Source organism: Mesocricetus auratus, unplaced genomic scaffold, assembly GCF_017639785.1.
Source record: "Mesocricetus auratus isolate SY011 unplaced genomic scaffold, BCM_Maur_2.0 Super-Scaffold_15014, whole genome shotgun sequence".
Taxonomy (NCBI): Eukaryota; Metazoa; Chordata; class Mammalia; order Rodentia; family Cricetidae; genus Mesocricetus; species Mesocricetus auratus.
Window position 1 is genome coordinate 51,492,276 of NW_024429186.1, and position 27,312 is coordinate 51,519,587.

At 38.1% G+C, this 27,312-nt stretch overlaps 1 protein-coding gene across 4 annotated transcripts in view; it reads right to left on the reverse strand.

The window, feature by feature from the left end:
• Window positions 1-627: 627 nt before the first annotated feature.
• Window positions 628-27,312, reverse strand: part of Togaram1 (TOG array regulator of axonemal microtubules 1) — a 64,271-nt gene continuing 37,586 nt past the window's right edge. For 2 of the 4 annotated variants that reach the window (XM_021229212.2, XM_021229211.2), the window contains 11 exons: window positions 23,228-23,381; window positions 21,470-21,575; window positions 20,871-21,106; window positions 16,534-16,692; window positions 14,668-14,794; window positions 12,192-12,310; window positions 9,719-9,908; window positions 7,873-8,092; window positions 5,334-5,378; window positions 2,840-2,926; window positions 628-1,762 (listed from right to left, as the gene is read on the reverse strand). In XM_021229212.2, coding sequence (XP_021084871.1) covers window positions 1,497-1,762; window positions 2,840-2,926; window positions 5,334-5,378; window positions 7,873-8,092; window positions 9,719-9,908; window positions 12,192-12,310; window positions 14,668-14,794; window positions 16,534-16,692; window positions 20,871-21,106; window positions 21,470-21,575; window positions 23,228-23,381 — 1,709 coding nt within the window. In that variant the 3' untranslated portion in view covers window positions 628-1,496. The remainder of the gene's footprint in view (window positions 1,763-2,839; window positions 2,927-5,333; window positions 5,379-7,872; window positions 8,093-9,718; window positions 9,909-12,191; window positions 12,311-14,667; window positions 14,795-16,533; window positions 16,693-20,870; window positions 21,107-21,469; window positions 21,576-23,227; window positions 23,382-27,312) is intronic. The other 2 variants (XM_005073499.4, XM_005073498.4) reach the window with 1 other exon arrangement.

A 27,312-nucleotide genomic window follows, 5' to 3' on the forward strand; every position in this document is an offset into this window, starting at 1 on the left:
TTAAGATTTATTTATTTATTACATATACAGTGCTTTGTCTACATACCAGAAGAGGGCACCAGATTGAATTGTAGATGGTTGTGAGCCACCATGTGGTTGCTGGGAATTGAACTCAGGACCTCTGGAAGAGCAGTCAGTGCTCTTAACCTCTGAGCCATCTCTCCAGCCCCAGGCCTACAGTTTTATAAGAAAATACAAGATATGGAATTATAAAGTAATGGTAAGTCTTCAGTGCCCTTTCACTTACCTTCAGATAGTTTCAAAATTCATTCTGTTTTTCCCCCCAAAGTTAAATACACACAAACAGCACCATTTCAGAACTGGCAACAGCAGCTGCAGAGTGGAGGAGAGGGCTGTGGAGTGCACACTTACCATCTGTGAGTACAGAAGACCCTGGCTTCTTCCCAGAGAACCCCCTAAAATGCATCCAGCCTAGCTCTCAGAAATAAGGGAAGGAGAAGAGACTCACATGTCATGTAGCTAATTTCCTGTAAGTTGAGAATGACAACTTGGGTCTACTCTAAGGTCAACATGGATAGGGTTGATGAAATGAAAGAATGTAGCACTAAAACATTGGTTTCATTTTAACATATATGAGCTAGAAAAATAGGACATCTGTCACACATCTACAGAAATAAATCCTTTTATTTTATAACATTCCTTTTCTTCTTTAAGATGCATACAGTACTCATAAGCCCAAGAATTCTGAAAAAAACTATAGAAGACCTGGCACTATTTTTGAGAATTACACAACTGGGCAGCAAAATAACACCTTTATAAATGGACAGACATACAGAAATTTAAAAAATTAGTGTTTGCACACAATAATAAGAAAGTTACATTCAACACGTTTCTTAAACGTGCATTCAATGTTTAATGTTTTCTAAGCTTTGGTCATCATGCTTTATTATAACTTGTTAAATTTCACAATTGTGCAGATGATTAAACCCAAAATTTAGCAAATATACCATAGTAACACAGCAGCAATAGCAAGCTAATACTGCATAATCATATTAGCAGACTGATTCAGAAACATGTTATTCACAAATAGCACACAAAACTTATTTTGTGATAACATAGTTAAGTGACTTTTTCTTCCAATTCATAAAACAAGGCAGAGTAATGAGACATAGCAGAACATGATTACATAATAAAAAGTATATTTTTAATTACAAATCTAATTGTACATATGGGGCAACAAATTGCAGTTTCTATAGAATAGTGCAAATGAGCAGGATTTGTCTCAAAAACATTTAAAATTTAGTTCATCCCAAGTGTCACGGATTTCGTGACTTATAGTTTATACTAATTATTTCAGGTTTTCATGTGATGGCTAGAAGGACAGATCTGTACTCACAAGTAGGCTGCAAATAAACATAGCCACTGACTTAATTTACTGGACATGAAATGCAGGCACTCAAAATGCAAAATATAGCTTTAAAAAGATTTCAGTTGTCATTATGTAAATTGTTCATCATAACTATTTCATCAAAAACTCATAATTCATTTAAAACTGTCATATCGAGCAATTCTTCTAAACTTCTTTTGATATGTGGTGGTTGAGATGCAGCCTGGTTTAATAAATTCTGACCCATCTGTGCAAAAAGTGCTTTTGACAATTTAGCTGTGGCTGTTCGTATATTTCCACTAGCTCCAGGCAGGGAGCCACTATGTGTCATATTCCCTAAGAGGTGCCATAAAACCACCAGCACTTTCTGTTCCGTGGCATGCGGCTTCCTTTGATAAAGTTCCATGACAATATCTGTAACACAAAATATAGGCAACAGTCAGAGCTTCCCCAAAGTAAATTAAAAGTCTGTTAAGTAACAAATACCCCAAATATGGGCTTCTGCCCTGCGCTATCTGTCCTAAAAAGTTAGGTCTTAAACAACACCAAAAACAAAAAACTAGGCAAAACTTACAAATATTGGGATCTCAGAGTGCCATATATATATATATGACAACTAGTTCAGGAAAAAAAAAATAAAAAAAGACTAACTAGAAGCATCAAACCTATAGTAAATCTCAATATTTTCCAAATGTAGTTAAGTACAATTTATAAAGCTCAATTCATGGATCTTTCATTAAACAAAACATTGAACTATCAATCTTCCATGAGTATCCACACTGACTCTAATGCCCATTTAACAAAGGACATAATTCTCTATCTTCCTCTTCCCTCTTCTCATTTATCTATCTACCTACCTACTTACCTACCTACCTACCTATCTATTTATTCATTCATTTAATTTTTTCACCCTCTTCTCTTTAAATAATCCACAGCACCGGGCATCAAGCCAAGGTGTTTCAGAGTGCTAAGCCAGAAATCTATTACAAAACGACACTCTCAGTCCTAGAATTATTTAAAAAAATATTTTGGAGAACATACCTTAAAAGGGTCTTTTGTAGACTACTAATGCAATTTATTTCTATTCTGTACAACGATGATACTGAATTGACATTCAATATTAAGGATACCCATCAGTTTATCCTTAATATCACTTTTGGGAAAATGGACATAACAGGTGATCATCATCTTAAGCAAAATAAATAAGACTCAGAAAGCTAAATGCTGCAGTTTTCCCTCACTTGTGGGTCATAAATTTCATGTAGATACCCACAATTACTTATGCATATAGGACATGAAAGTAGAAAAAGCCTGGCCTGAGAGACTGAATGGAAAGGAGCTGGGGGAGGACGGGGAAGTAACATATGTATATAATATACTTGTATGAAAATGTCTGTCCATAAACTCTACATTAGTTACAATGAATATATGCCTATAAAAATTCATAATAAAAGTATATTACTTTAGAAGTTAGTACTTAAAACTACTTACCAGCAAGTTTTTCTGTCATATCTTGTTTTGCTTTACCATTTAGAAACTGAGCTTTTGTGCAAAATGGTTGCAGAAGTAAGTAATTATCTGAAATAGAAAGGAGACATGCCTAAGAATGAGCTGTCAATTTTGATTAAACAGCATTAATAGGGAAAAATAATTTCTACAGTGTAGATGTACTAACTTAAGAGGTCCACATACTTAATTCCTACTTATAGTTTTCTATAACTGTAAGAGTAACACTCTTATGGTAAAGATAAAATAAAAATATCCATAAAGCATTAAAGAAATTATCACCGGGCACAGAAGGAAATGTGCTGATGATCTCCTGGGCATCTTATTTTCAATTGATGGTGGCTTCATCATAAAACAACAACAAAAATGTTCTTTATGGAGAAAGTGATGTTTTACATTTGATTTTTAGAAAAAAATTTTTTATTATAATTATATAATTTACCCCTTCCCTATTTTCCTTCCAGGAAGTTGTAAAGATAGTACTGACAAGCCTTCTACACTGAAAGGCTACATTTTACATAACTGTAGGAAAATAGCAAGCTAGACAGTAGTGGTGCACACTAATCCCAGCACTCAGGAAGCAGGCAGGCAGGCGGATCTCTGAGTTTGAGGCCAGTCTGGTCTACAGAGTGAGTTCTGATTTAGCCAGAGCTACACAGAAAAACCCTGTCTTAAAAAACAAAATAAGGGATGAATATACACAGCTCTATTCCATTTCTTCATGTACTCTGATTCATGCAACAGATAAGATACAGAGCTCCTTCACTATAAACATCTTGCTAACCACTCCCCTTTTGTATCGATAAAACACAAGAGAGAATGGGATTAAAGGGAGAAAAGGTTGCTTTGGGCTCATGCTTTCAGTTGAGTCCATGCTCACTTAGTTCTCACTTTGGGCCTATGGAAGCACAGGACATCATGAAGGAGGCTTACAGTGGTGTAAACAGGTCACCTCCAGGAAGGGAAGAGAGGAGAGGCTGGGGTCCTAACATTCCCTTCGAGGATGTGTCTGCTATGATCTAACCATTTGTTATAACTGGTTTCTGCCTTCATAAGTTTCTAAAACCTCCAATTTGTGTCATGGACTGAGGAATTGCCTTCAACAAAAGGGACACCAGTACTTGCTTCCCTATCACCCATAAATGTAGGCAACAACTAGAATGTTCATCACCTAAGTGATTTTGCCCTCCCCTTTTTTTTTTAAAGATTTATTTATTTATTTTATGTATATGAGTGCTCTATCTGCATGTGAGAAATGGGCACCAGATCTCATTACAGATGGTTGTGAGCCACCATGTGGTTGCTGGGAATTGAACTCAGAACCTCTGGAAGAGCAACTAGTGCTCTTAACCACTGAACCATCTCTCCAGCCCTATTTTGTCCTTTTGAAAATATGAATGAATATATCAAACAGAACAGAGCATGACATCAGTTTAGTTTTAAATAGCATCATGCCTCTGTGATCCATACAAATCAACCCAAGTATCAAGTCTGCTTCTTTCTACTGCTAAAAAGTATTCTATGGATATGCTATGATTTAGATATGGTCTAAGTAATGTTTTACACAAGTTTATATTTTGCTTTTAAAGAGTGGCTATGCTATTGATACTCTCATTAGAAATGTACTCAACAGCAGTGGTGGTGGCCCACTCCTTTAATCCAAGCACTCTGGAGGATGAAGCAGGCAAATCTCTGTTAGTTAAAGGTCAGCCTGATCTACAGAACAGGACAGTCAAGGCTACACAGAGAAACCTTGCCTCAAAAACCCAAGCAAACAATCAAAAATACTCTCAAGATATATTGCTTCTGTACACCAAGAGCATTGGGTTCCTTCTAGTTTCTTCCTTTATGTGCATGTAAGTGTATGGGCACATGTGTACCACAGATAAAGTATTGTAGAAGTCAGTTTTCTCCTTCCACCTCATGGATCCTGAGAATCATCAGGTGACAAGCTTTTTTACCTGGTAAGTCATCTTTCCAGCCTCAGTCACACTCTCAAATGAAAAGTTTAGCTGTTCTAATACTCATATAGTGATTAGTGTTTTAATTTGCCTTTGCATTTCACTAAGGAAAAGTAATGCTGAGTATCTTTTGTGGGCACATTTTTCATGTATATGTAGTCCTTAGCGAAATGCTTCCGTCTTTTTCTTGTTTTCTACTTGGACTTTTTTGTTCAAGGTTGAGTTTTGAGAGTTCTTTAGATAATCTAGATATGAGCTTTTTGCCTACTATGTAGTTTGCTAAGGTTTCTGTCTCGGGATTTATCTTTTCTCATTATCTGCCTAATATAATCTTTTGCAAATTAAAAGAATTAATTTTGTGTGTGCACATTACATAATGAGACATCTAAAAAAGGGCTTTGCTTTCATCTGATTCCTTTACACTTGGACCTTTCACCCCGAAGATTTTGTCCGATATCTATCTTTGTATTAAATCCCAGTCATAAGCAAAAATTGTCTGAACATGTAAAATGACTTACGTAGAAGACTGCTTTCCTTCAAGGAGTCTGAAATGTTGTCACATCCTAGGCAGACACAATGAGAATCCAGGGAAGAGTTTTTGTCTTTAATAAGCTTCCTTGTTAGACAGCATCTCACATTGGATGTGTTCTGTGCAGTGCTATTGGGAAAGGTCCCTTAAAAGCTTGCATCTAGCCAGATATGGTGGCGCACACCTTTAATTCTGGCACTGGGGAGGCAGAGACAGTCAGATCTCTGTATTTGAGGTCAGCCTGGTCTACATAGCAATTTCCAGGCCAGCCAGGGACTTCTGTAAAGGCTAGAGGGGGTTTTTCCTTCCATCGTGTAGGTCCCAGGGATAGAACTCACATTGTCACACCTGGTAAAAAACACCTTTACTTCTTCGACGACTTAAAGGCACATTCTTCATAAGGTCATACCTAATTAAAGCAAGACAGTCTCCCAACACTGAATTTCCAAGATAACACTTAAACCACTTTGTAAACCATTATAGCTTTGGAAGTGTTAAGTGGCCCTTTCATTATTATTTATGCATATGCATGTTCATGAACTTCTGCTGTATATTGGAATAGGAGTTAACACAGTCACATTTACTGTCTATTTTCTTGTGTGCCTTATGAGATGGCTTTTCTGACTGTATCTCAATAGTCTTTCTTTCTATGCAGGTTTATAATAAGTACAACTACTGTTTTCTAAAGTGATACTACACAAGGCTCGGAGTTTGTATTTAAATTACAAGTCACAATGTATTCCGTTTTCAGGAACTGAATATCTGACTGTTAATCTTTCCCCATATGTCCAATGTGATTTGGAGCATGTGGGCTTGACATCCTTCACCCAGACACTCATGTGTGAACACATCCACATCCACAGCTCTCAGTGGAAGCCAGCCTAGAGTCGGGAGGACACGGACCTGATGGTATTGCTTTAAAACTGACTCTCTTACCCTTTGAGACTCGTGTGTTTTGTATAAGACACTATCACCGGAGAATTTTCCTTCAGATCACATATTTTATTATTAAAAACAGAAACAAAACAAAAGCTAACTAAGTTACACTGGACATAGGAAGTGCCCGCCAGTTGTACCCCCTTGGAACTCTACGTAGGCTGACACTGAGAGCAAACGTCACCATTGTGTGGACACAGGTGGTCCCAGTCAAAACTCCACCCTTTGAGCCCTGCTTACATCCATTGTGTTATAAGTACATCAGGGGTTTGTTCTAAAAGAACAGTACATGTTTCACCATTTCCTTTCAACTATAAAGATGCCTGATAATGTATTAACATCATTTCTGTATTAACCATCATGCGCACAAGAAATACATAGTAAATACGGAATCTGAAAACTCCTGGCATTGGATCATAAAAAGCTAGATGATTAGGATGTGAAAAAGACTCTACAAATATAAAACTTTTATTTCTCTGTAGAAACTTTCTTCACTTTGCTGTGCAAGAAGACACTGCTTTGCTATATTTAAAAATGGCTTTTTAAAAAGAGATTTATGTATTTGGTAAATGTTTGTAGTCAACAGTTCACACAAAGAAGCTGTACACTGTTTGATCATGTAAAACTGTTTGGCGGCACAAGCTGGACTTTGTTGCCATCCTTGAGATGAACCTTTTAAGAAAAATAAGTTAATCTCAATTTTCCCTGAATGTGTTGTTTTTCTTCATTATACAATAAATATTATAGTGAAGTTTTTATCAAAAAAATAAAAAATAAAAAAAAACACCTTTACTTGTTGAGATATCTCATCACCACAATTTAAAGTTTTTAGTAGTTTTTTTGAGGACTTCATGTATGAGTACAATATTCACATCAATTCTATCACACAATCTCCCCACTCTAGCTCCTTATACCTCTTCTACTCCCTCTCAACTTCATGACCAATTTTATGTATATATAAACACAATCAGCAGAGTTCATGTAGGGATACTCATATGTTTGACCTGACATTTAGGTATAACCTATCAGGGGCTTGTCCATGGAGAAGATTGATTCTCTCTCTCACAGCAGTCAATAATTGCCCATGACTCTTCATGTAAGGGTGGGGCCTTGTGAGATTTCCCCTATCTATGTTGGCATGTCAAATGGTAATAACATTGTTCCAGTCTTCTTTATATACCCATATTGTTAATATTGATGCAACTCCCTGTCCTATGTAGAAGACACTATTTCATAGCAGACATCCTGGTCCTCTGACTCTCACAATCTTTCCACCCCCTTATTCGAGTTTATTGACATGCATAGTTCATGCATTTAGAATGATTCTTAAAGGTTTATGAAGTTCTAATGTCCTGAATATATTTCCATGTTACGTCCCAAAAGGATTAGTTAATTTCATAAGGTAAAACATTTAGAACTCAATGAAAAAAAGACAGTCAATTTAAGTATTTCATCACTAAAATAATTTATGAAAAAAACTTTAGGATATACTAGTTAGTTAAAAATATTACTTATTTTAACATATAAAAAATACATAGGCTAAGAAAGCATGAAAGTAAAATAAAATTTGAATACCAGTTGAGATTCCTTACCTACATGCTGACTCAGTGCATTAACAACATTTGTGGCAGCAGCATAGATGCCTGGATTCTTGGAGTTCAGATTGTTATCCACAATTGCGGGAATTAGCATGTTGATTATAGGAGACAAATTGTCTCGAAGTAAAGGAATCATTTTATGCATTGTTTCAAGAGCCACCAGATTCACTTTGCTATTAGAATCATGAAGTCGAGACTTAAAGGCATCAAAGATCTGAAAATAAGTTGGTGAATTATTTAAAGCAAAACAATGCTTATATTTATTAAATTATCCTTGATTGCCACTTCTTATTTCTCCTACATACTCGCCTTACACACACACACCCTATTTGTTTGTTTGTTCTTTGAGACAGGGTTTCTCTATGTAAAAGTCTTGGTTATCCTGGAACTCGCTCTGCAGAACAGGCTGGTCTCAAAGTCACAGAGACCCCCCCACAACCTCTGCCTTCCAAATGCTGGGATTAAAGGCATGCACCACCACATCTGGCCATTACACACACCCTATTAAACCTAACTCAGATAATAGAAACTTTAGATTTGTCAAGTTTAAATGTTTATAGGTAGTAAAAATTCATGCCCAAAGATATTTTAATAAATGAAGGTTATGAATGTGGCTTGACAGAAGGTTTACTCACTGCAAACATGATTAATGTGCTGCTAGCTAAAAGATGCAGGTCAGCCTAATTTGATGCTAAGAACTTGGGGAAAGTTTCTATAATCTCTTTTTTCAGAACAGAAGACAGGGAAATTTTACTGTAGATATTTGACATAATTTTGGTTTAAATTTGGTAGGACAATTAGCTGTAATGTCACTTCCTTCCCTTAAACTACAGTAAGAATCAGAGGTGCATTGACTGCTCTTCCAGAGGTCCTGAGTTCAATTCCCAGCAACCACATGGTAGCTCACAACCACCCACCAAGATCTGATGCCCTCTTCTGACATGCAGGCAAACATACGGATGGAATATTGTTTACATAGTAAATAAAATAAATCTTAAAAAAAGGGCCATAAGTGGGCCAAAAAACAAAAACAAAACCCCCCAAAACAAAAACCTGTGTGTAAGTGTGTGCGTCTGGGTGTGGGCATGCAGTACATCAGGGCCAGAGATGTTGGAGTTACAGGCTGCTATGAGGGGCCAGAAGTGGATGCTGGAAGCCCAACTCAGATGGTCTGGAAGAACAAGCACTCTGACTGAACTGCAGGGCTATCCCTCCAGCCCCTACATGACCATTCTCTCTTTTTTTTCCTGTTACATTTTAGTTTCCTAGAATGTTTTTAACATAGCAAATCTTATGTAATCCATTCCCATTATTAAACTTATCTTTTTTTAAGATTCATTTATTATTACATATACAGTGTTCTGCCTATATGCCAGAAGAGGACACTGGATTGAGTTGTAGATGGTTGTGAGCCACCATGTGTTTGCTGGGAATCAAACTCAGGACCCCTGGAAGAGCAGTCAGTGCTCTGAACCTCTGAGCCATCTCTCCAGCCCCATTAAACTCATCGCTAACACTTTTAAATAACATAAATAAAGCTCCATGGTTTGGGGTAATTTGCTAAATTATTTTTTTCTTTTTTCATTTAGATTAATCTTGAGAGGCCAAGGAGACCTGAATTTAATGATCCTTGAGTCTCATGGGTGAAAGGAGTGAACTACCTCCCCAAATTTGTCTTCTGAATTCTAGAAATGCAGTAGGGCTCACACTCGCACATACACACACAGACACACAGGCAGACAGACAGACACACACACACAGACATACAGGCAGACAGACAGACACACACACATATACACAGACACACAATGCTTAATAAAATTAATTTTGAGTTTCTTACCTTCACAATGTTGCCAACCACAAGCTCTTGATTGTTTTCAGTATCTGATAAAAGTTGTTTAATCCCATTAATACGATCACGAAAGTCTTTTGCATTTAATAAACTTGTTATGTCTTTAATGTACTCAGCACTTTCTAAGGAATTCCGAAGAACTGGTTTTCTGGGGACTTCTCGAACTTCAGTTACTTCCCTAAAATGAAAGATTTCATTTTTACTTCCCTACAAAGCCTAAAATAAAAAATTCTTGCTATAAATTCAACCCAAGGCAGGGTTTCTCTGTATAACAGTCCTGGTTGTCTTGGAACTAGCTCTATAGACCAGGCTGGCCTCATATTCACAGAAATCCACCTGCCTCTGCCTCTAGGTGCAGGGATTAAAGGTGTGTGCCACCATGTCTGGCTAGATGCAAGCTTTTAAGGGACCTTTCCCAGTAGCACATCCAATATGAGATGCTGTCTAACAAGGAAGCTTATTAAAGACAAAGACTCTTCCCTGGATTTTCATTGTGTCTGCCTAGGATGTGACAACATTTCAGACTCCTTGAAGGAAAGCAGTCTTCTATGTAAGTCATTTTACATGTTCAATTACTGTACAATAAACAGTCTTACAAATTAGAGAACAGTACACTGCTCTTCAAATTCTACTTTCTAATACCAGTAAAGGGTTAACTTTGCAGGCAAGTTGAAAACAGCATTTTCCCCCAATCAATGTATTTATTTTGTTGATCTTATTCATTTTGTTTATTTGGGTTCTTTTTGTTTGTTTGTTTCATTTATTCTTTCGTGACAGGGTCTCTCTAAATAGTCCTGGCTGTCAGACTACTCACAGAGGTTGTCCACCGGCCTCTGCCTTCCTAGTGCTGAGATTAGAAGTCAGAGAACAACTTTAGAAGTCAGTGGTCACTGTCCACCTAGTTTGAGACAAGGTCCCTTGTTATTTATCACTGCATATGCCAGGCTAGCTGGCCAGTGAGCTTCTAGTAGTGTCATCTCTGCTGGGAACTGAAACTCAGTTCCACATTTTTGTTTGGGACATGATCTCATTATGATGTCCAGGGCTGGTCACTGAGCTCATTATTGTCTTGCCTCAGTCTCAATAGTAGGTAGGATTATAGGACTATTACCAACATACCAACAAAAGCATTTTGTTGTTATTTTGTTTTCTGAGAAAGAATGTCATTCTGTAGCTCATTCTGGCTTGGAATTTGGTATGCAGTCAAAGCTGGTCTCATAGAAACTCTTATGCCTCAGTCACCCAGGTGCTGTATTCCAAGCCTGAGTCATCATACCCAGCAAAAATTTCACAAAGCACATTTAATGAGTGCAGTGATACGTTGTTTGTAATCTAACAAAGCTAAGCCACTAGTTAGCCACGCACCTAAACCACTAGTTAGTAATAGAGGACAGGCAGTGGTGCCCACACCTTTAATACCAGCACTCAGGAGACAGAGGTAGATGGATCTTTCTGAGTTCAAGGCCACCCTGGGCTACATGAGAGTGACTCAGTATAAAAGACAAACAGAGCTCACACCTTTGTTCCCAGCACTTGGGATGGCACGAATTTAATCGAGCACTAGAGAGGAATGTAAGGTAGGAGCTCAGTGCAGTCTAGGTGCAGTCTGCGGTTTGGTGGAGAGCATTGCAGTCTGCAGTCACTCTGAGGACACAATCACCCCTTCAGTCTGAGCCTTGGTAGAGGATAAGAATCCTCTAGTCACTGGCTGCTTTGCTTTTCTGATCTTCAGCTTGAACCCCAATATCTGCCTCTGGTTTTTATTATTTGTGTTACAAATGAGCTCATGTTAACCTCAAAATTGCTATATAAACAAGGATAACTTTCAGTCTTCTAAGTGTCGGGAGACAGACATGTATAAGGACTGTCAGTTTATGAAATGTTGGGAGTCAGACCCAGGGCTTCATGCAAGTTAGGAAGGTACCCTACCAGTGACACCCCCAGCCCCAGGCCTGCACATGTACCAACGCTGGACTTGAATTTGGTATTAAATTTATACTAAAATACATAGACATGCATATAAAAACATAAAAGATACCTATTTTGCTGGCCAGTTTTATGTAAACTTGACATGGCTAGAGTTACTGGAAAAGAGGGAGTCTCAGATAATGTCTCCACAAGACTGTGCTATAGGCAAGCCTGGAGGGCATCTTCTTATTCTTAGTGATGTGGGAGGATCCAACCCATTTTGGGTGGTGCCATCCTTGGGCAGGTGGTCCTGGGTTCCATAAAAGTCCTAATACTGGTAAGTTCAGTAACACTGCAGTTTCACTAAGGTGCATGTTGTTTTCAAGAATATAGAACTGCCCAATTAAAGCTAGGCATCTCAAATTTTTCATGTCCTTTCGAAATTTTTAAGACTCATCAGTCTGACAAACACTACTGAACTAGGTCATGAGAATGTGCAGTTGAGACAGTGAGGATCATTTCTCAAATAGTGAGGACTATCAGAATACATTACCTTTCCGTTGAACTGAAAGCATCTCGAGAAACAGATGATGATCTTGTGTGTCCAACACTGCCGGTATGAGATCTCCTTCCTTTTGCTGATGGCGTGTCTAGTGGTATCTCTCCCAAACCCTGTACGTAAACACAAAGTCAACAGGAGACATTTAAACTAGCAGTACAATAACTTACACAATGGCTTTTCAAAGTAGCGTGGTAAAACACAGTGTGTGTTTTATGGAGCCTGTAGAGATGGCTCAGTGGGTGAAAGCACTTGCAATGTATGCCTGATACCTAGATTCAATTACTGAAACCCACACAAAACTGGAATTGAATGGGGAGAACCAATACTACAAAGTTGTTCTCTGACCTCCACATGCTCATGATGACATACTCACAACTACAAACAAACACAAATGACAAACCTGTGAAATGTTAAGTGGTTAATAATATAGGCTTTGAAAGGTACTAGATGCATAAAAAAATCTGCAGAGTAATGGTAAACTAACAGATTTTGAGGTCAGCACTATAAAATAAATGTATGTATGTTAACATGCTATAAATTATATACTACTCTTTAGTATTATCTTAAACAGGGTCTTATCATGGAACTGTCTGGTCTGGAACTTACTACACAGAACAGGCTAGACAAATCCACAGAATTCCACCTGCCTCTGCTTGCCAACCGCTAGGATGAAAAAAAGCGTGTACCACCAAACCCTGTCCTACTTTTTAAAATGAAAAACAAAAAAGATTGTATTTTACTTTTGGTTCTGTGTATGTATATATGAATGTGTACATTGAGTAGAGTGCCTATGGAAGCCAGAGGAGGGCCTTAGATCTCCTGAAGCTGGAGCTACAGGGAGCTGTGAGGTGTCATTATGGTTGATGAACTCAAATCCTCTGCAAGAGCAGTATTAATTACCATTTAACCATTGAACCATGTTTCCAAACCTTAAAGTACTTTTCTCAAGGCTTACAATTTATACAGAAAACAAACATAATCCATAAATAGTGATTTTCTATATGACATCAAGAGAGAGAATAAACATTTGCTTAGAACTATTTTAGGCTCTGTTTCAGTGGGTAAAGGCAGCTGCTGCCAAGCCTGAGAGTGTAGGCTAGATTCCTAGGATCCAAATTTTAGGAAGAGAAAACAGACTCCCACAAGTTGTCCTCTAACCCACATACATTCTTATCATTACATAGGTGTACACACATACACACACACAAAATTAAAACATTTTTCTATTTATTGTACTGGAAATGATTCACAAATACAATCAGTTTCATCTCAGTCAGCTGTTTATATGACTATTTTAGTAAGTTCTATATGAGTAAGAATGTCTATGAAATAGTCAATATTAATGGACAGAAAAATTGCTCTAAAATGCCTGTTACTATGTATCTTTGTAACAATCATTTATAAATGAGACCTCCTTAATGCATGCCATTAAAAAAATGACATGAAGTTACAATATAAAAATTGTACATTACATGAGGGGGGAAGGGGGGGGAAGCTGAAGGGAGTGGGAGGGGGGAGGAAGGGGGAACTGAGAGTGGTATGTAAAAATTAAAAAAGCTTGTTTCAATAAACAAATAAATAAAACTATAAAAATTGTATATTACATTAAACATATTAAAATGTTTTCTCACATTTTACTACTACTCCCCTCATTTTATAAAAATTAAAATTCTAGTTATAGATATGAAATGCTGTATTAAATATTATATAGTTGTAAAGTTTCAGAATTGCAGTGCAAGTCTTAAAATTGTAACAGGCCAAACAACAGCCTACCATATTTAATGTTTTCTTCAATGTCTTACCATCACTAAGGTTTTCTTTTTAAGGTTCATTTAAAAAATTATTTTATCACTATCTTCTGTGTTTTGTCTGCCGACAAGCCTGCGCACCACATGTGTGCCTGTGACCCTGAGTTCAGAAGATACTAGATCCATTGGAACTCAAGTCACAGAGAGCCGTGAGTCTCCATGCAGGTGCTGGGACTTGAACCTGGGTCCTCTGGAAGAGTATTTGTGGTATTAACCACTGAGCCATCTCTCCTACCCCATAATTTAAATCTTAATAAGCAATAAACATTTACTCTTTAGGCCCGATAGTACATACTTCTACTTAGATGTATGTACTACTTACTTAGAATTGCAGGTAGCATAGAAATAATCTAAAAAAACAATTGTTTATATTCTTTACCTTTATGAAAAAATACACTTTGTACTTACTTTTATTTAGTTAGTTCTTAATCTATCTATCTATCTATCTATCTATCTATCTATCTATCTATCTTTATTTGGAGAGTGGATCTGCTTTTTTGAGACTGGGTACTATGTTGCCAAGGCTAGATCAACACTCAATATATAGCTGAGGATATCCTGACCTCCTTTGACCCTCCTGCCTCCATCTTCCAAGTGCTGTGAGTGTCTGGCTTATAAGTTTTGCTTTTTAAAATACACAACAAACTTAATTCACATACCTTTTGCCGTAAATTTTTAACAGATTCCTTAATATATGGCAAATCTTTAGACGGGATATACTTTTCAAGCATTTTTTCAAAGTTGGGATGATCCATCATGAGGAAAAGCATCTTACGACCATAATACCTATGGATTTGTGAGAAATAATTAGTACTTTGACATATATTAACAAATAGTGAAACACAGACATTAACTGTAAGCATTTTGCATGCTCTGAACTATAAATAATTAACAACATGAACTAATAAAACATTTCTGCCACCACCATAGGTATCATGCTATAAATATCATGCTGGTTGGGGTATACATAGCTCTGCGGTACAGCACTTTTCTAGAGTATATTAGGTTCTAGGTTAGACTCCAGCACAAAAAGGAAACACACAAAAGAAAAAAAGGGTGGCGCTCGTAAAACACAGACACACACCTCCTAACCACTAATAATCTTTATTTCTCCCTCTAACTTGTCAAGGATTTAATCCTCTTGAATTCTTGATTTGTTTGAGGTGGGTCTTCCTGAGCATGTCAGGCTAACCTGAAGCTTGAGATCAATCTGCCTGCTTCAGTTTCCTGAGTTTTAGGATTACAGATATGTACTACTATGCCTGGCTCTCCTGAATATTTCTAAATGTTTTTGCTTGCTTGTTTGTTTTCAAAATAGGGTTTCTCTGTGTAGTCCCAGTTGTCCTGGAAAACACTCTGTAGACCAGGCTGATTCAGAGATCCTCCTGCCTCTGCCTCCTGAGTGCTGTGATTAAAGGTGTGTGCCACCACACCCAGAAACTACATATTTCTCCCAGAAAATTTTAGATTTTTTTCAAGATACTATTGGTTACCATGTCCAATCTTCCTAAATTTATAAAAACTGATCAATGAAGACTAAATAACTTACTGAAGGGCAACAGTGATGTAGGCAAGGAATTTGATCTAGGCTTCTGACTAAATAAAGCATTTCTGCTACCATCATAGGTATCATGCTACAAATATTATCTTGCCTTCCTTTGTTGAATGTTATTAACCTTCCTAAACTGGTTCAAGTAACAGTCACCAGAAATTCATGAAATATTCTAAGTATAAATACATTATTTTCTGTTGATAATATTGTTTTTTTTTATTTATTTTCCAGTTTAAATTTAGATAAGAAACAAGGTTGCTTCACAAGTCAGTTCCAGGTCCCTCTCCCTTTCCCTCCCCTCCTCCCGTGCCCTCCCCCCCAGCCCCCCCCCGTTATCCCCTCATTCCCCCAGGGAGGGTGAGGCCCTCCATGGGGGTGTGATAATATTGTTAAGCATATTCTTGCATTCTACATGTGAACTCTTTCCTTCGTTTTTATATAATTGCTTTAAAAATATAAATTTCCCCCCAATATATTACTTGACTTTTGCCCACAATGAAGTTCTGCCATTCTTCTGCCCATTACAGTCTTGTGTCACTTAACAACTTTCTACTAAGGATTATGAAGTGCCACACCTGTACATTTGGAGAATTCATGATATACTTGCTTGGTATCATTTACAAATTGGAAAGTAAGATTATCCTTGGTATCAGTCCAATAACCCATCTCTCCATTTAGAAAAATATTTATTTTTTTTTAAATTCTTTTTTCCCCCCCTTTAAGGCATTATTGTAAAATTTAGGGGCCAGCAAGATGATTCAGGGGGTAAATGCACCAGCTTCCAAGACTGATGACTTGATTTCAATCCCCAGAACCCACATGGTAGAAGGAGAGACTTGACTACTTCAAACTGTTCTCTGACCTTCACATATACACCATGGCACCCCCATGTACCACATACGCAAAATGAATAAATGTAAATTTTTTATGAAAACAAACAAAAACCCCTCAGGAAACATTACCAATTATTCACCTGGTTTCTTGTGAGCTATCTTGAGCAAACTTAGCAGCAGCAGGCAATATACGTTCAGCCATATCCTTTGTTCCAGATAAAATACGCTCTGGTTCCATAAATTCTACTACATCTGCCAAGTGTTGTGCTGTACATCTTCTTACTGCAATGTGCAAATGGCTACGAAGAAAACATAACCAAATAAATCTAAGTTGAGGCACGAACTATTTTCTAACAGTCATAGTTTAACAATTTGTTAAAAATTCAACAACTTCTCGCCGGGCGTTGGTGGTACACGCCTTTAATCACAGCACTCGGGAGGCAGAGGCAGGCGAATCTCTGTGAGTTCGAGGCCAGCCTGGTCTACAAAGTGAGTTCCAGGACAACCTCCAAAACAATACAGAGAAACCCTGTCTCGCCAAACCAAAAAAAAAAAAAAAAAAAAAAAAAAAATCAACAACTTCTCATGGGGGGGGAGTTGTAAGGGCAGAGGGTGGATATGAAGGGACAGGAAAATGAGTGGAATCCAGATGCATGATTTGAAAGACACAAAGAATAAAAAGGAAAAATTAACTTCTTATCAATCACACTGGGAGGCTGAACTGACAAATGATTCACATTAGTTATCTCTCTCCAAGAAGATATATCAAATATGTCGATTATTTTTTGTGTATTAAGACTTGCTTTTGAGGGCTGGAGACATGGTTCATCGGTTAAGAGCACTGACCGCTGTTCCAGAGGACCTGAGTTCAATTCCCAGCACCCACATGGCAGTTCACAACTGTCTGTAACTCCAGGATCTACCACCCTCACACAGACATACATGCAGGGAAAACATCAATGAACACAAAATAAAAGTAAATAACTTATTGCTTAAAAAAAAGACTTGCTTTATAGACTATATCATGATCAATTTTAGAGAAGGTTCTATGGGCTTGTGAGATGGAATATTTTATAGTTATTAAACCCAATTGCTCTGGTGTGTGTGTGTGTGTGTGTGTGTGTGTGTGTCACACACGTCAAGGTGCATACGTGGAGGGCAGAAGACAACATTCAGGAGTTGGTTCTCTTCTTCCACCATGGGACACAGCTACAGAACTCAAGTAGTCAGGCTTGTAGCAGGCACCTTTACCTACTGAGCTACTTCACCTTATGCTGAGGTTTATTTGTTGAATTGTAGTTTGGCTGACCTATCAAAAGACTTGAATAGGACAATGAAGTCACACACTAGTACTGAATGGAGACCTTTCTGGCCTTTCTTTTGTGTGTGTGTGTTTTATTTCTGAAGTTGGGAGTCTCAACATTAAGTGCATTTGCAATTATTAGGTCATGAAAAATTGTTCCCTTTGCTAATATGTATTAATCATTATCTCTCTGACTACTTTTGTTTTGAACTCTATCAGGTATCAAAACAAGCTCCACTAGCTTGTTTCCTCTCGCTTCCATTTGCTTAAAATGTTGACATCCATGTTTTGCCTCTCAGTTGGTATCTTTCCTAGTGAGGTACGCTTCCTATAAACAGATAGATTTGGTTTTTAATCTTGTCAGCTGGTCTGTATCTTTTATTTCTATTTATTTATTTTGAGGCAGGTGTTCACTATATAGTTCCAATGAGCCAGTACCTTGTTAGGTAGACCAGGCTGATTTTAACTCAGACACCTGCCTGCCTGTGCTACTCATGTATTTGGGTTAAAAGTGTACAGCAACACACTTAGTGTGACCTGCATCTGTTAAATGGTGAGTTGAACCTATTTATATTTAAGGGTATTACGGAAAGATTGTCAACTTGCAGTGGTTTTTGTTAACTGGTTCTGTTTGGTTAGAATATTAGTTCTCTTCTTCCTCCCTAATCACATTAGGGGCTCCATCGCTTATTGTGCCAGGCATGGCATGGTTTCTTGGGTTCATCAACTCCTCTCATAAAATGTATTCGTGCAAAGCCTTAGATATTGGCCTTCGGATAATGTCCCCAGGACCAATCAGCCTGAAGATAGGTGCTCAGATGTTGGTTTCTGTCCCCAAAGCAGCAGGCACTGCCCGTGAATGACAGGCTTGAGTGGTTGAATTCTGCGACTCTTCCAAGAGAGCTTCCTTTTGCAGAAAAGGAAGAAGTGAGGCAGGTTCAGGGCAGTATCTAAGGCTTGCCTCATGGGAAAGATGCTATGCACCTGAGGCTGTGGAAAGGTGGGAGCCCATCCAGGGTAAGTGGTAGTGGTCAGAGAAGTGACTGCCCCAGAAGAACATCTGGACTAAGAGTTGCAGGCGTCACAGGGTTGTCATGACATTCCTCTCAGCCATTATGACCCAGGACCTGGTGTTGGACACTGGCATTTCTGCTCTAAAGGAAGTCAGAACAGAACTAAACTGACTCTTCAAGGGCCATAGGAAGGGATACCAGGATTGATCAGGACCTGCTGGGAACCAGACTCAAATTGCAAGCACAGGGCCACACATCTTATGACAGATGCTTTCTAGACATTATGTATTTCAGCCAGTATCCATCTGTTGTCCCTGTCGACTTCTTGTTCCTAACGTAGGGTCCTGCTGTCACCTGCGAACTGTCTGGTGGTGTGCCGTCTGCATCACCTTGTCCCCTTCTCAGATGCAGTCTTATGTGGAATTCAGATTCACCAGTGATGGAGCGCTCTTCTTTTGGACAAAAATCATTTGACCAAAAGCAGTCACAAGTCTCACCTAGGCTAATGTGGCAGCATTTCCTTCGAAAGAGGGTTTTGTTGCCCAGTTGGCCTGCTGGGGGCCTCAGCAGTGTTAGATTCTGCCCTGTGCAACTCTGAACTGGATTCCCCTGACATGCCTACATTCCTAATAAAACTTGAAGTCCTGAAAAAATTCATGCTTTGGTTTTGTTGTTGTTTTGAGACAGAGTTTCTCTGTGTAACAGCTCTGCTGTCCTGGAACTTGCTTTGAAGTCCAGGCTGACCTCGAACTCACAGAGATCCACCTGCATCTGCTTCCCCAGTACTGGGATTAAAGGCATGTACCACCAACTCCTTGCATGAAATCAATTCTTTCCAGTACTCACATGAATGAGTTAGTGTAGAGTATTCCTTGAAGTATTTTTCTCAGTGCTAATTCAGTTATCATGAATTGCCTTATTTCGTGCATTATGTTTCTCCATCAGGTTTAAAAGATAGCTTTGTCATATATAACAATTGTGGTTGGCAGTTACTTACTTCTATAGCTTAAAATATATCATTCCACACTTTCTAGGCTTGGAGTGTTGCTGATGAGAGTTGATGTTATTCTTTTTGATAATTTTTAAAAAGATTTATTTATTATTATGTATACAGCGTTCTGCCTGCATGTATCCCTGCAAGCCAGAAGAGGGCGCCAGATCTCATCAAAGATGGTTGTGAGCCACCATGTGGTTGCTGGGAATTGAACTCAGGACCTCTGGAAGAGCAGCCAGTTCTCTTAACCTCTGAGCAATCGCTCCAGTCCTGAGCTTATGTTATTCTGATGTGCCTGTTTTTGTAGGTAAGCTGGTGTTTTTCCCCTCATGGGTTTATTTTGTTGTTGCTGTTTAAATCATTTATTTAGAGTGTGTATGTGTTTCTGAGCATGTATGTGGGCATTAAGCTGTGTGGAGTGTGGAGGTCTGCAGACCACTGTGGGAACTGCTCACATCTTGTACCAAGAAGGTCCTGAGAATCAAAGGTCATCAGGCATGGTGGCAGGGGGTTTTAATAACTTAGCCCTTTTGCCAGCCCCCTCCTCAAAGCTTTCATTAATATAATTTATGTGCTTTGCATTTTGGACAATGTTTTTATTAACATTTATTAATTATATATAATAATGGGGTTCATCACAACTTTCTACATCTTGACTATGATCCATCATGGAGAGGCTTTTCTCGATCATGTCTATTTGAAGTTGTGTTGAGAATTCCATTTCCATACCAGGCTCAGAGGCAGCTTCTAGCCTGTCATCTTACCCTAAAGTTCCAATGCACCCAGAAGTAAAAACATTCCTGACAATAGTTAAACTTATTTAGTTCCAGATTTTGAACACGTGATTTTTTTTGTTGTTTTGTTTTCTGAGACAGGTTTTCTCTGTGCAACCTTGGCTGTCATAGAACTCACTCTATAGAGCAGGCTGGCTTTGAACTCACAGAGATTCACCTGCATCTGCCTCCCGAGTGCTGGGATTAAAGGCATGTGTCACAATCGCCTGGCCATATGTGATATTATTAGAAAAACAATAATATGGTTCTTTTAATGCTTAATTTATAATTTTTATCATGGAGAAATTATGCATACTTTGCCTTTATCCTCACTATATACAGAAGCACAATTTAATTTTCAGTTTAAGGTATTCAAGGTTATGCTGAACATTACCTTTGTCCTCCATTGATAAGAGAAATGACTGCACGTGCAGGAGTTACATTATTAACCATAGCTTTCAGAGCCTTGTCGACATCTTCCCTTATGAATGTGTTAGGTTCTCCAGCTTTGTGCAGCAAAGCTCTTACTGCAGTGTCTAGTTCTTGATCCATGCCCCTTTTCAGGTATGTGAAAAGATCACTTAAACACACCACAGCAGCACGGGACACGCCAGACCGTAAATTTTTTACCTAAAAGACAATTTTGAGACATGAACTGATCCCTACCACATGCTGTTAGAAACAGAGCAACATCACTCTGGAATGAGTTTTAATATTAAAGTAACATTATCTGGTTACATGAACTCTGCAGACTAGGCTGACCTTAAAGTCACAGAAATCCTCCTGCTTTGCCTCCCCAGTGCCAGGACTAAATGCATGTGCCACTAACCTGGCCATGATTATGTGTTGTGATACATCCCCCAAATCAACATCAAATAACTTTTTAAATATTAAAAATTCAGAATGCTCTACAGAGTCATCTAAAAGTGTGAAAATCAACTGTGTATGTTAATTCCTAATTAATTAAACAACCCTCAATGTATCTGACATTACCTCTTGAACTACTGCAAAGTTTGTCTCATGTAACTTTGTATTTAACAGGTCCGAGTGAAAAGCAGCTAAGCATCGGATAAAATTTAGTCCTTCCATCTTCTTCTCCCTATGGACAGACAAATAATACAATCATCTTTGAAGCAGGATTTAGTTAGAATAGAATCTCAAATGTCTTTTGAGAGGGGGCAATGAGGAAACTATTTTCTTCCTTATTATTTAGCAATCTCAAAAATCCATGTAGGAACTTTTTTTTGGGGCGGGGAGGCGTTCCGAGACAGAGTTTCTCTGTGTAGTCCTGGCCGTCCTGGAACTCGCTTTATAGACCAGGCCTCAAACTCAGAGATCCTCCTGCCTCTGCCTCCTGCATGCTGGGATCAAAGGCATGCACCACCACTACCCAGCGTAAGGAACTTTTAATATCAAAAAACACTATAACAGTCAAGTGAAGTTATTTCAATAAAAGCACCATCTTCTTTCTGGAGAGTAGAAGACAAATAAAAGATACAAAGAGAAAAAAAAAAGAAAGGAAAAAAAAAAACTACTTGTTAGCTCATTAGTGAGGAAGTAACTCAAGGCAGAGAAAACTGCCAGCAGTTATTTCTGACTTACAGGGTCAGATGAAGGGCAGATACTAACAAAAGAGGGGGAAGTCATTGGATATTTAGTTGTAACACTGGATTTAATGGTTTTCATCTTGTAAGTATTGCTAAGGAAAGACTGTCTCTGAAGAACAGAATGAAAGTAGCTTAGAGAACACCAGAGGATTGAATTCTACAGTACCCCTTAAGGAAAATAGAATAAAAGAACCAGAAGGAGACTGCTTTTTCTAAGGAAAACTGAAAAAAGTTTTCCAAGACGAAGACACCAAGAATGAACAGTGTAGACTTAGCAAAACAGTGTCTGTGTAGTTTTAGTGAAGTGATTCCTAATTGAAAGTCAATTACAGAAGGTTAAGAGTGAACATGAGGTAAAACTGTAGGAGTCAGTGAGTCTCTTTTTTTTGAGAATGTTCAGTTTAAGAGGGGGAGAGAGGTAAAAATGGGGAAATGCACACAGCTTATAGAGAATTTTTTTAATTGGAGATATATGTTATAGCACACTTATTGGCTGGGGGCAGGATGTGGGGCTAGTGGGGATTAAGCCAATGGCCTGGTACTTGTTAAGGTTGTGCGTTATCACTGACCAACCAAACTCAATGGCACAGTCTGATGCTAATAAGCATACTCTAGCACAGGCAAAAGTGATGTTGAGGTTTAGAACAGTAAGTACCACAGGAGATTCTATGGGAATAGAGTAGACACTCCAGCTGAAAAACTGCCAAGTAGTCATAGCATTTGGGATTTTTTTTTTTTTAGATTTTATTTATTTAATACATATACACCAGATTGAGTTGTAGATGGTTGTCAGCAACCATGTGGTTGCTGGGAATTGAACTCAGGACCTCTGGAAGAGCAGTCAGTGCTCTTAACCTCTGAGCCATCTCTCCAGCCCCCAGCATTTGGGATTTTTTAATGATTCCATTACTGTAGTTGTTTCTAAAATTGCTTGTTATGCATTACATTTCAAATGAATTATGAGATACAGTATGATGTCAAAGGTTTTATATAGCTCACAATGAAGCTAACTATGTCCTTATGGTATATAAGTTAAAACATAACTGTTAATGCATCTGGGCCAGAGATAGCTACATTAATAAGTTCAGAAGACTCAGATGCCTAAGTGATACTATGGCTAGTATTAAGAAGGGTATTAACTTACCAGTCCTCATCAGCTAAAAGCCTTAAGGCTTCTGTCAGGGCTATTTCTGGTTTGGAAAATGGGCGTAATTCCAATGAATCCATTATCTCTGGACTATGAGTGACAGAAGACATTCTTTCTTTATATTGTGAAATGACTCCAGGAGATGCTTCACCTAAAACAAAACATTAAATAAAGCAAGAAAGAACCTTTATATAAAAGACATAAATGCATTCAATATTAGTAGCATTGGTTTATTGTTAAAACAAAAGCTTGCAATAATTCCAAATCACATCTATTTAAAACTGTATCTTTTGTATTAATTTTTCATATAAAAGAATGGTCATATAAAATACAGACCCAATTTACAAGAAAACGCTGCAATACACCAGCTGGCATCTCTGGGTAAGCAAGACTGATGATTCCAACAACTAAGACTGATACAGAGCAACTGAGTTGTAGCATTAGCAACATATGGAGGATATACATCCAAAATTATTAATAAATCCATGAGCCATAACCAGATCTATGGTTTCTGTTGTGGTTTGGGTTTGGTTTTTTAAGGACCTATCCCACAACCAATTCTGCTTTATCCATTATTTACTCTAAACAGTGGAGTTCATTAAAGCCCTTCACAGATGGGAGTCTCTAATTCCCCACATTCTCTTCAAGGGCCCTGATGCCACCACACTGTGAGTAGTGACTGTGAGCAGCCTTCTTCAGAGGGTCCATTCCAGTTTCTGTCCCCTTCCCAGCATAGATGTCATCTCCTGTTGGAGGAGATATTTTGGTCTTAGGTTTTTCTTTTGGGAGTTTGCCACTTTGATGGATGCATACTAATAACATAAAAGCTGTCTGACTTGGGGTGAGGTAGCTAAAAAAAAAATGAATGAAAGAAAACCCATACAGTCTAATTAAAAAAAAAAGATATATACTTGTTTTACTATACAGTTATTAATTTTAAAATGACAATGCATGCCAGGTAGTGATGGCTCATGCCTTTCTTTAATCCCAGCACTAGGGAGGTAGAGGCAGGTGGATGTCTTGAGTTCAAGGCCAGCCTAGTCTACAGAGTGAGTTTCAGGATCATCAAACTACACAGAGAAACCCTGTCTCAAAAAAAAAAAAAAAAAGAGTTTATCTAGGGAGAATTATATCAATATATCAAGAGAGCTTTTCTATTGACATAGTACTTTTTGACAATTTCTTACATGTATATAATGTATTCTTGTAACACAATCCCTCCACCCTCAATTCTCCTCCTATCCACACTCTAACTGTAAACCCATGTGTAGCAATATGAATGGTACTTCTTCCACAGTCAGGGATCTCCCAGACATTTTCCAGATACAAAGCACTGTCCAAGCAGTGGAGAGGCATCATCTTTCAGCATGAGCAAGAGAAGACTATGACGAAGTATTAGAAAGGAAAAGACCACAGAGAACGGGCTTTTTGTAAGTGAACAAAAATCCAGTGGTTCTCTTTCATGTAATAATTTCAAAAAAGATATTATTAGGTGCTAGAAAATGATTATCATAAAAGATTATTAACCATGATAATCACAAATATAAGAACTTTCATTTGATGCTGTACATTAATTACACATACAAATGCTTCAAAAATTGAAAACCCAAAGGCAACAATGTATTAGCAATACTTGATTGAGTTCTTTATTATAGACTTTGATGAATGTTTAAAAAATTCTTTTTTCTTTACATTTAGATTATCTACTGTGTATATTACACATGAGTAAGTGTGGGTATCTGCAGAGGCCAGAAGAGGGTGTCAGATCCCCTGGAACTGGAGTTACAGGTGGTTGTGAGCCACTCAACGTGGGTGCTAGGAAGCCGTAACTGACAATCAAGGATTATGTGCCAAACAAAGAATAAATAAATCCACTTCAATTAGCTTTCCTGGTTCAGATCTACTTTCCATCAGGTATCATGCACACACACACACACACACACACACACTGAAATCTTACAACCCCAAAAGAACTGTATATAAGGGCCAGGGTAGCACATGTTTAGAATCTCAGCACTTGGGAGGAGGTAGAGACAAAATGATTAGGAGTCATCTGAGGTTACACAGTGCGTTTAGGGCAAGCCTATGCTATGCTACATAAAACTTATCTTAAAAACACTACCAGCTATGCTTCAGTGGATAGCCCCAACACCATGCATATATGGTAGTACTAATAGGACTCTATGGACTGAAAAGAAAAGGATATGAAATTGTGAGGGGGGCATACTAGGGGTAGTGGTGCCCTAGATAGTTTTATGTTAACTTGATACAAACTAGAACCATCAGAGAGGAGGAAGGGAAAATATCTCTATAAGATTGGGCTGTGGGCACATCTGTGGGACATTTTCTTAATTAGTGACTGATGTGGGCGGGCTCAGCTCCTTGTGGGTGGAGCCACCCCATGGGCTGGTGGTTCTGGCTTCCATAAGAAAGCAGGCTGAACAAGCCAAGGATAAGCAGGACCCCTTCATGGCCTCTGCATCAGCTCCTGTCTCCAGGTTCCTGCCCTGACTTCCTTCAATTATGAATAGTAACGTGGAAGCATAAGCCAAATAAACCCTTTCCAAGTTGCTTTTGGTCATGGTGTTTCATCACAGCAATGGTAACCTTAACTAAGATATTAGGTCAGACAGATGAATAACAGTTTATTTGGTTGGTTATGGTGGTTTAAGCCTGTAACTGCAGAACTTGGGAAGCTGAGTCAGGACTGCCACAGAGCAAGATGCTGTCTCAAAATAATGTAAAATTTACCTAAACCATGGACCATACTTTGGGTAACATTAATCTAGTGAACTGGAAACTGCTGATTTTTTTAATTAAAAAAAAGTAGTTTGTATTTATGTGTGGGTGGAGGTATGGGCATGTGAGTGTAAGTGCTCTTAGAGGCCAAAGGCTTCTGACTCCCATGGCCCTAGGGTTATAAAATGGCTGTGAGCCATCTGATACGGTTGCTGAGACCCAAATTCAAATACTCTTAAATGTTGGGCCATCTCTCCAGCCCCACGGAATCTTCTTAAATAGAGATATATCTAACTAGAACTTTGTTGTTAGAAAATGTTAGCACTGATATGCTTATAACTATAAACACAAGTAAATATTTAAATTCTGGTTGGTCTACAACACTATTTCCTATGTATGGTCATATGTTTAGGTAATATATGAATCAATTTAAGAAAGCAGTCATATGCTTCAGAAATCTAATGTAAAGGCCACATTATAGACAAAACCAGTCAACATCAGAACAATTGGGAATTCTTTACTGTTTGTACCTTACTACTACTCTTAACACTGACTTAGTGGATTTTTCTTTTTAAATTTTATTTTATTTAACTTTATGTGTATGAGTAGTGTGTGTGTGTGTGTGTGTGTGTGTGTGTGTGTGTGTGTGTGTGTGTGTATGTGGTGCTTGCAGAAGCCAGAAAAGTCCATCAGATCCTTTGGGACTGGAGTCATAGACAGTTGTGAGCTGCTGTGTGAATACTGGGAATGAACCAGGTCACCTAGCCAGCGTTTTTAAACATTAAGCCATCTCTCCAGCTTCTTCTTCCTAGCTTTCATTAGATTAAAACATAGTAAAATTATTTGAGACTATGAATAGGTTAAATTTCATAAATACCAAGGGGATATTAGAAATAAACCAAAGGACAACCAGACTACAACGTCAGAGAACCTAGGTAACAAAGAGGACCCTAAGAGGGACATACATGGATCCATCTAGGAAGGGGAAAAAAAGACAAGATCTCCTGAGTAAGTTGGGAGTGTGGGGAATGGGGAGAGGGGGAAGGGAGAGAGGAGGGAAAAATGTGTAAAAAAAAAATGGCAAAAAAATTTCACAAAATGCCTACATTTAACAGGTTGTAAGGCCATGTTAAGGTAGCAAATCTACAAATCAACCTCCCATCTGATTAGCTCCATGTACACAGGATTTCAAGAAGAGTTCTGTACTTCCTGTATAGTGTACACCATATTATTTTTATTTTTAGAAAAATTTGTGCAAGATTACAATTATACACAATTTTCTTCTATTTCTTGTTGATATGTACTTTGAACTCAACATAAATTTAAGAATGATAATTTAACTC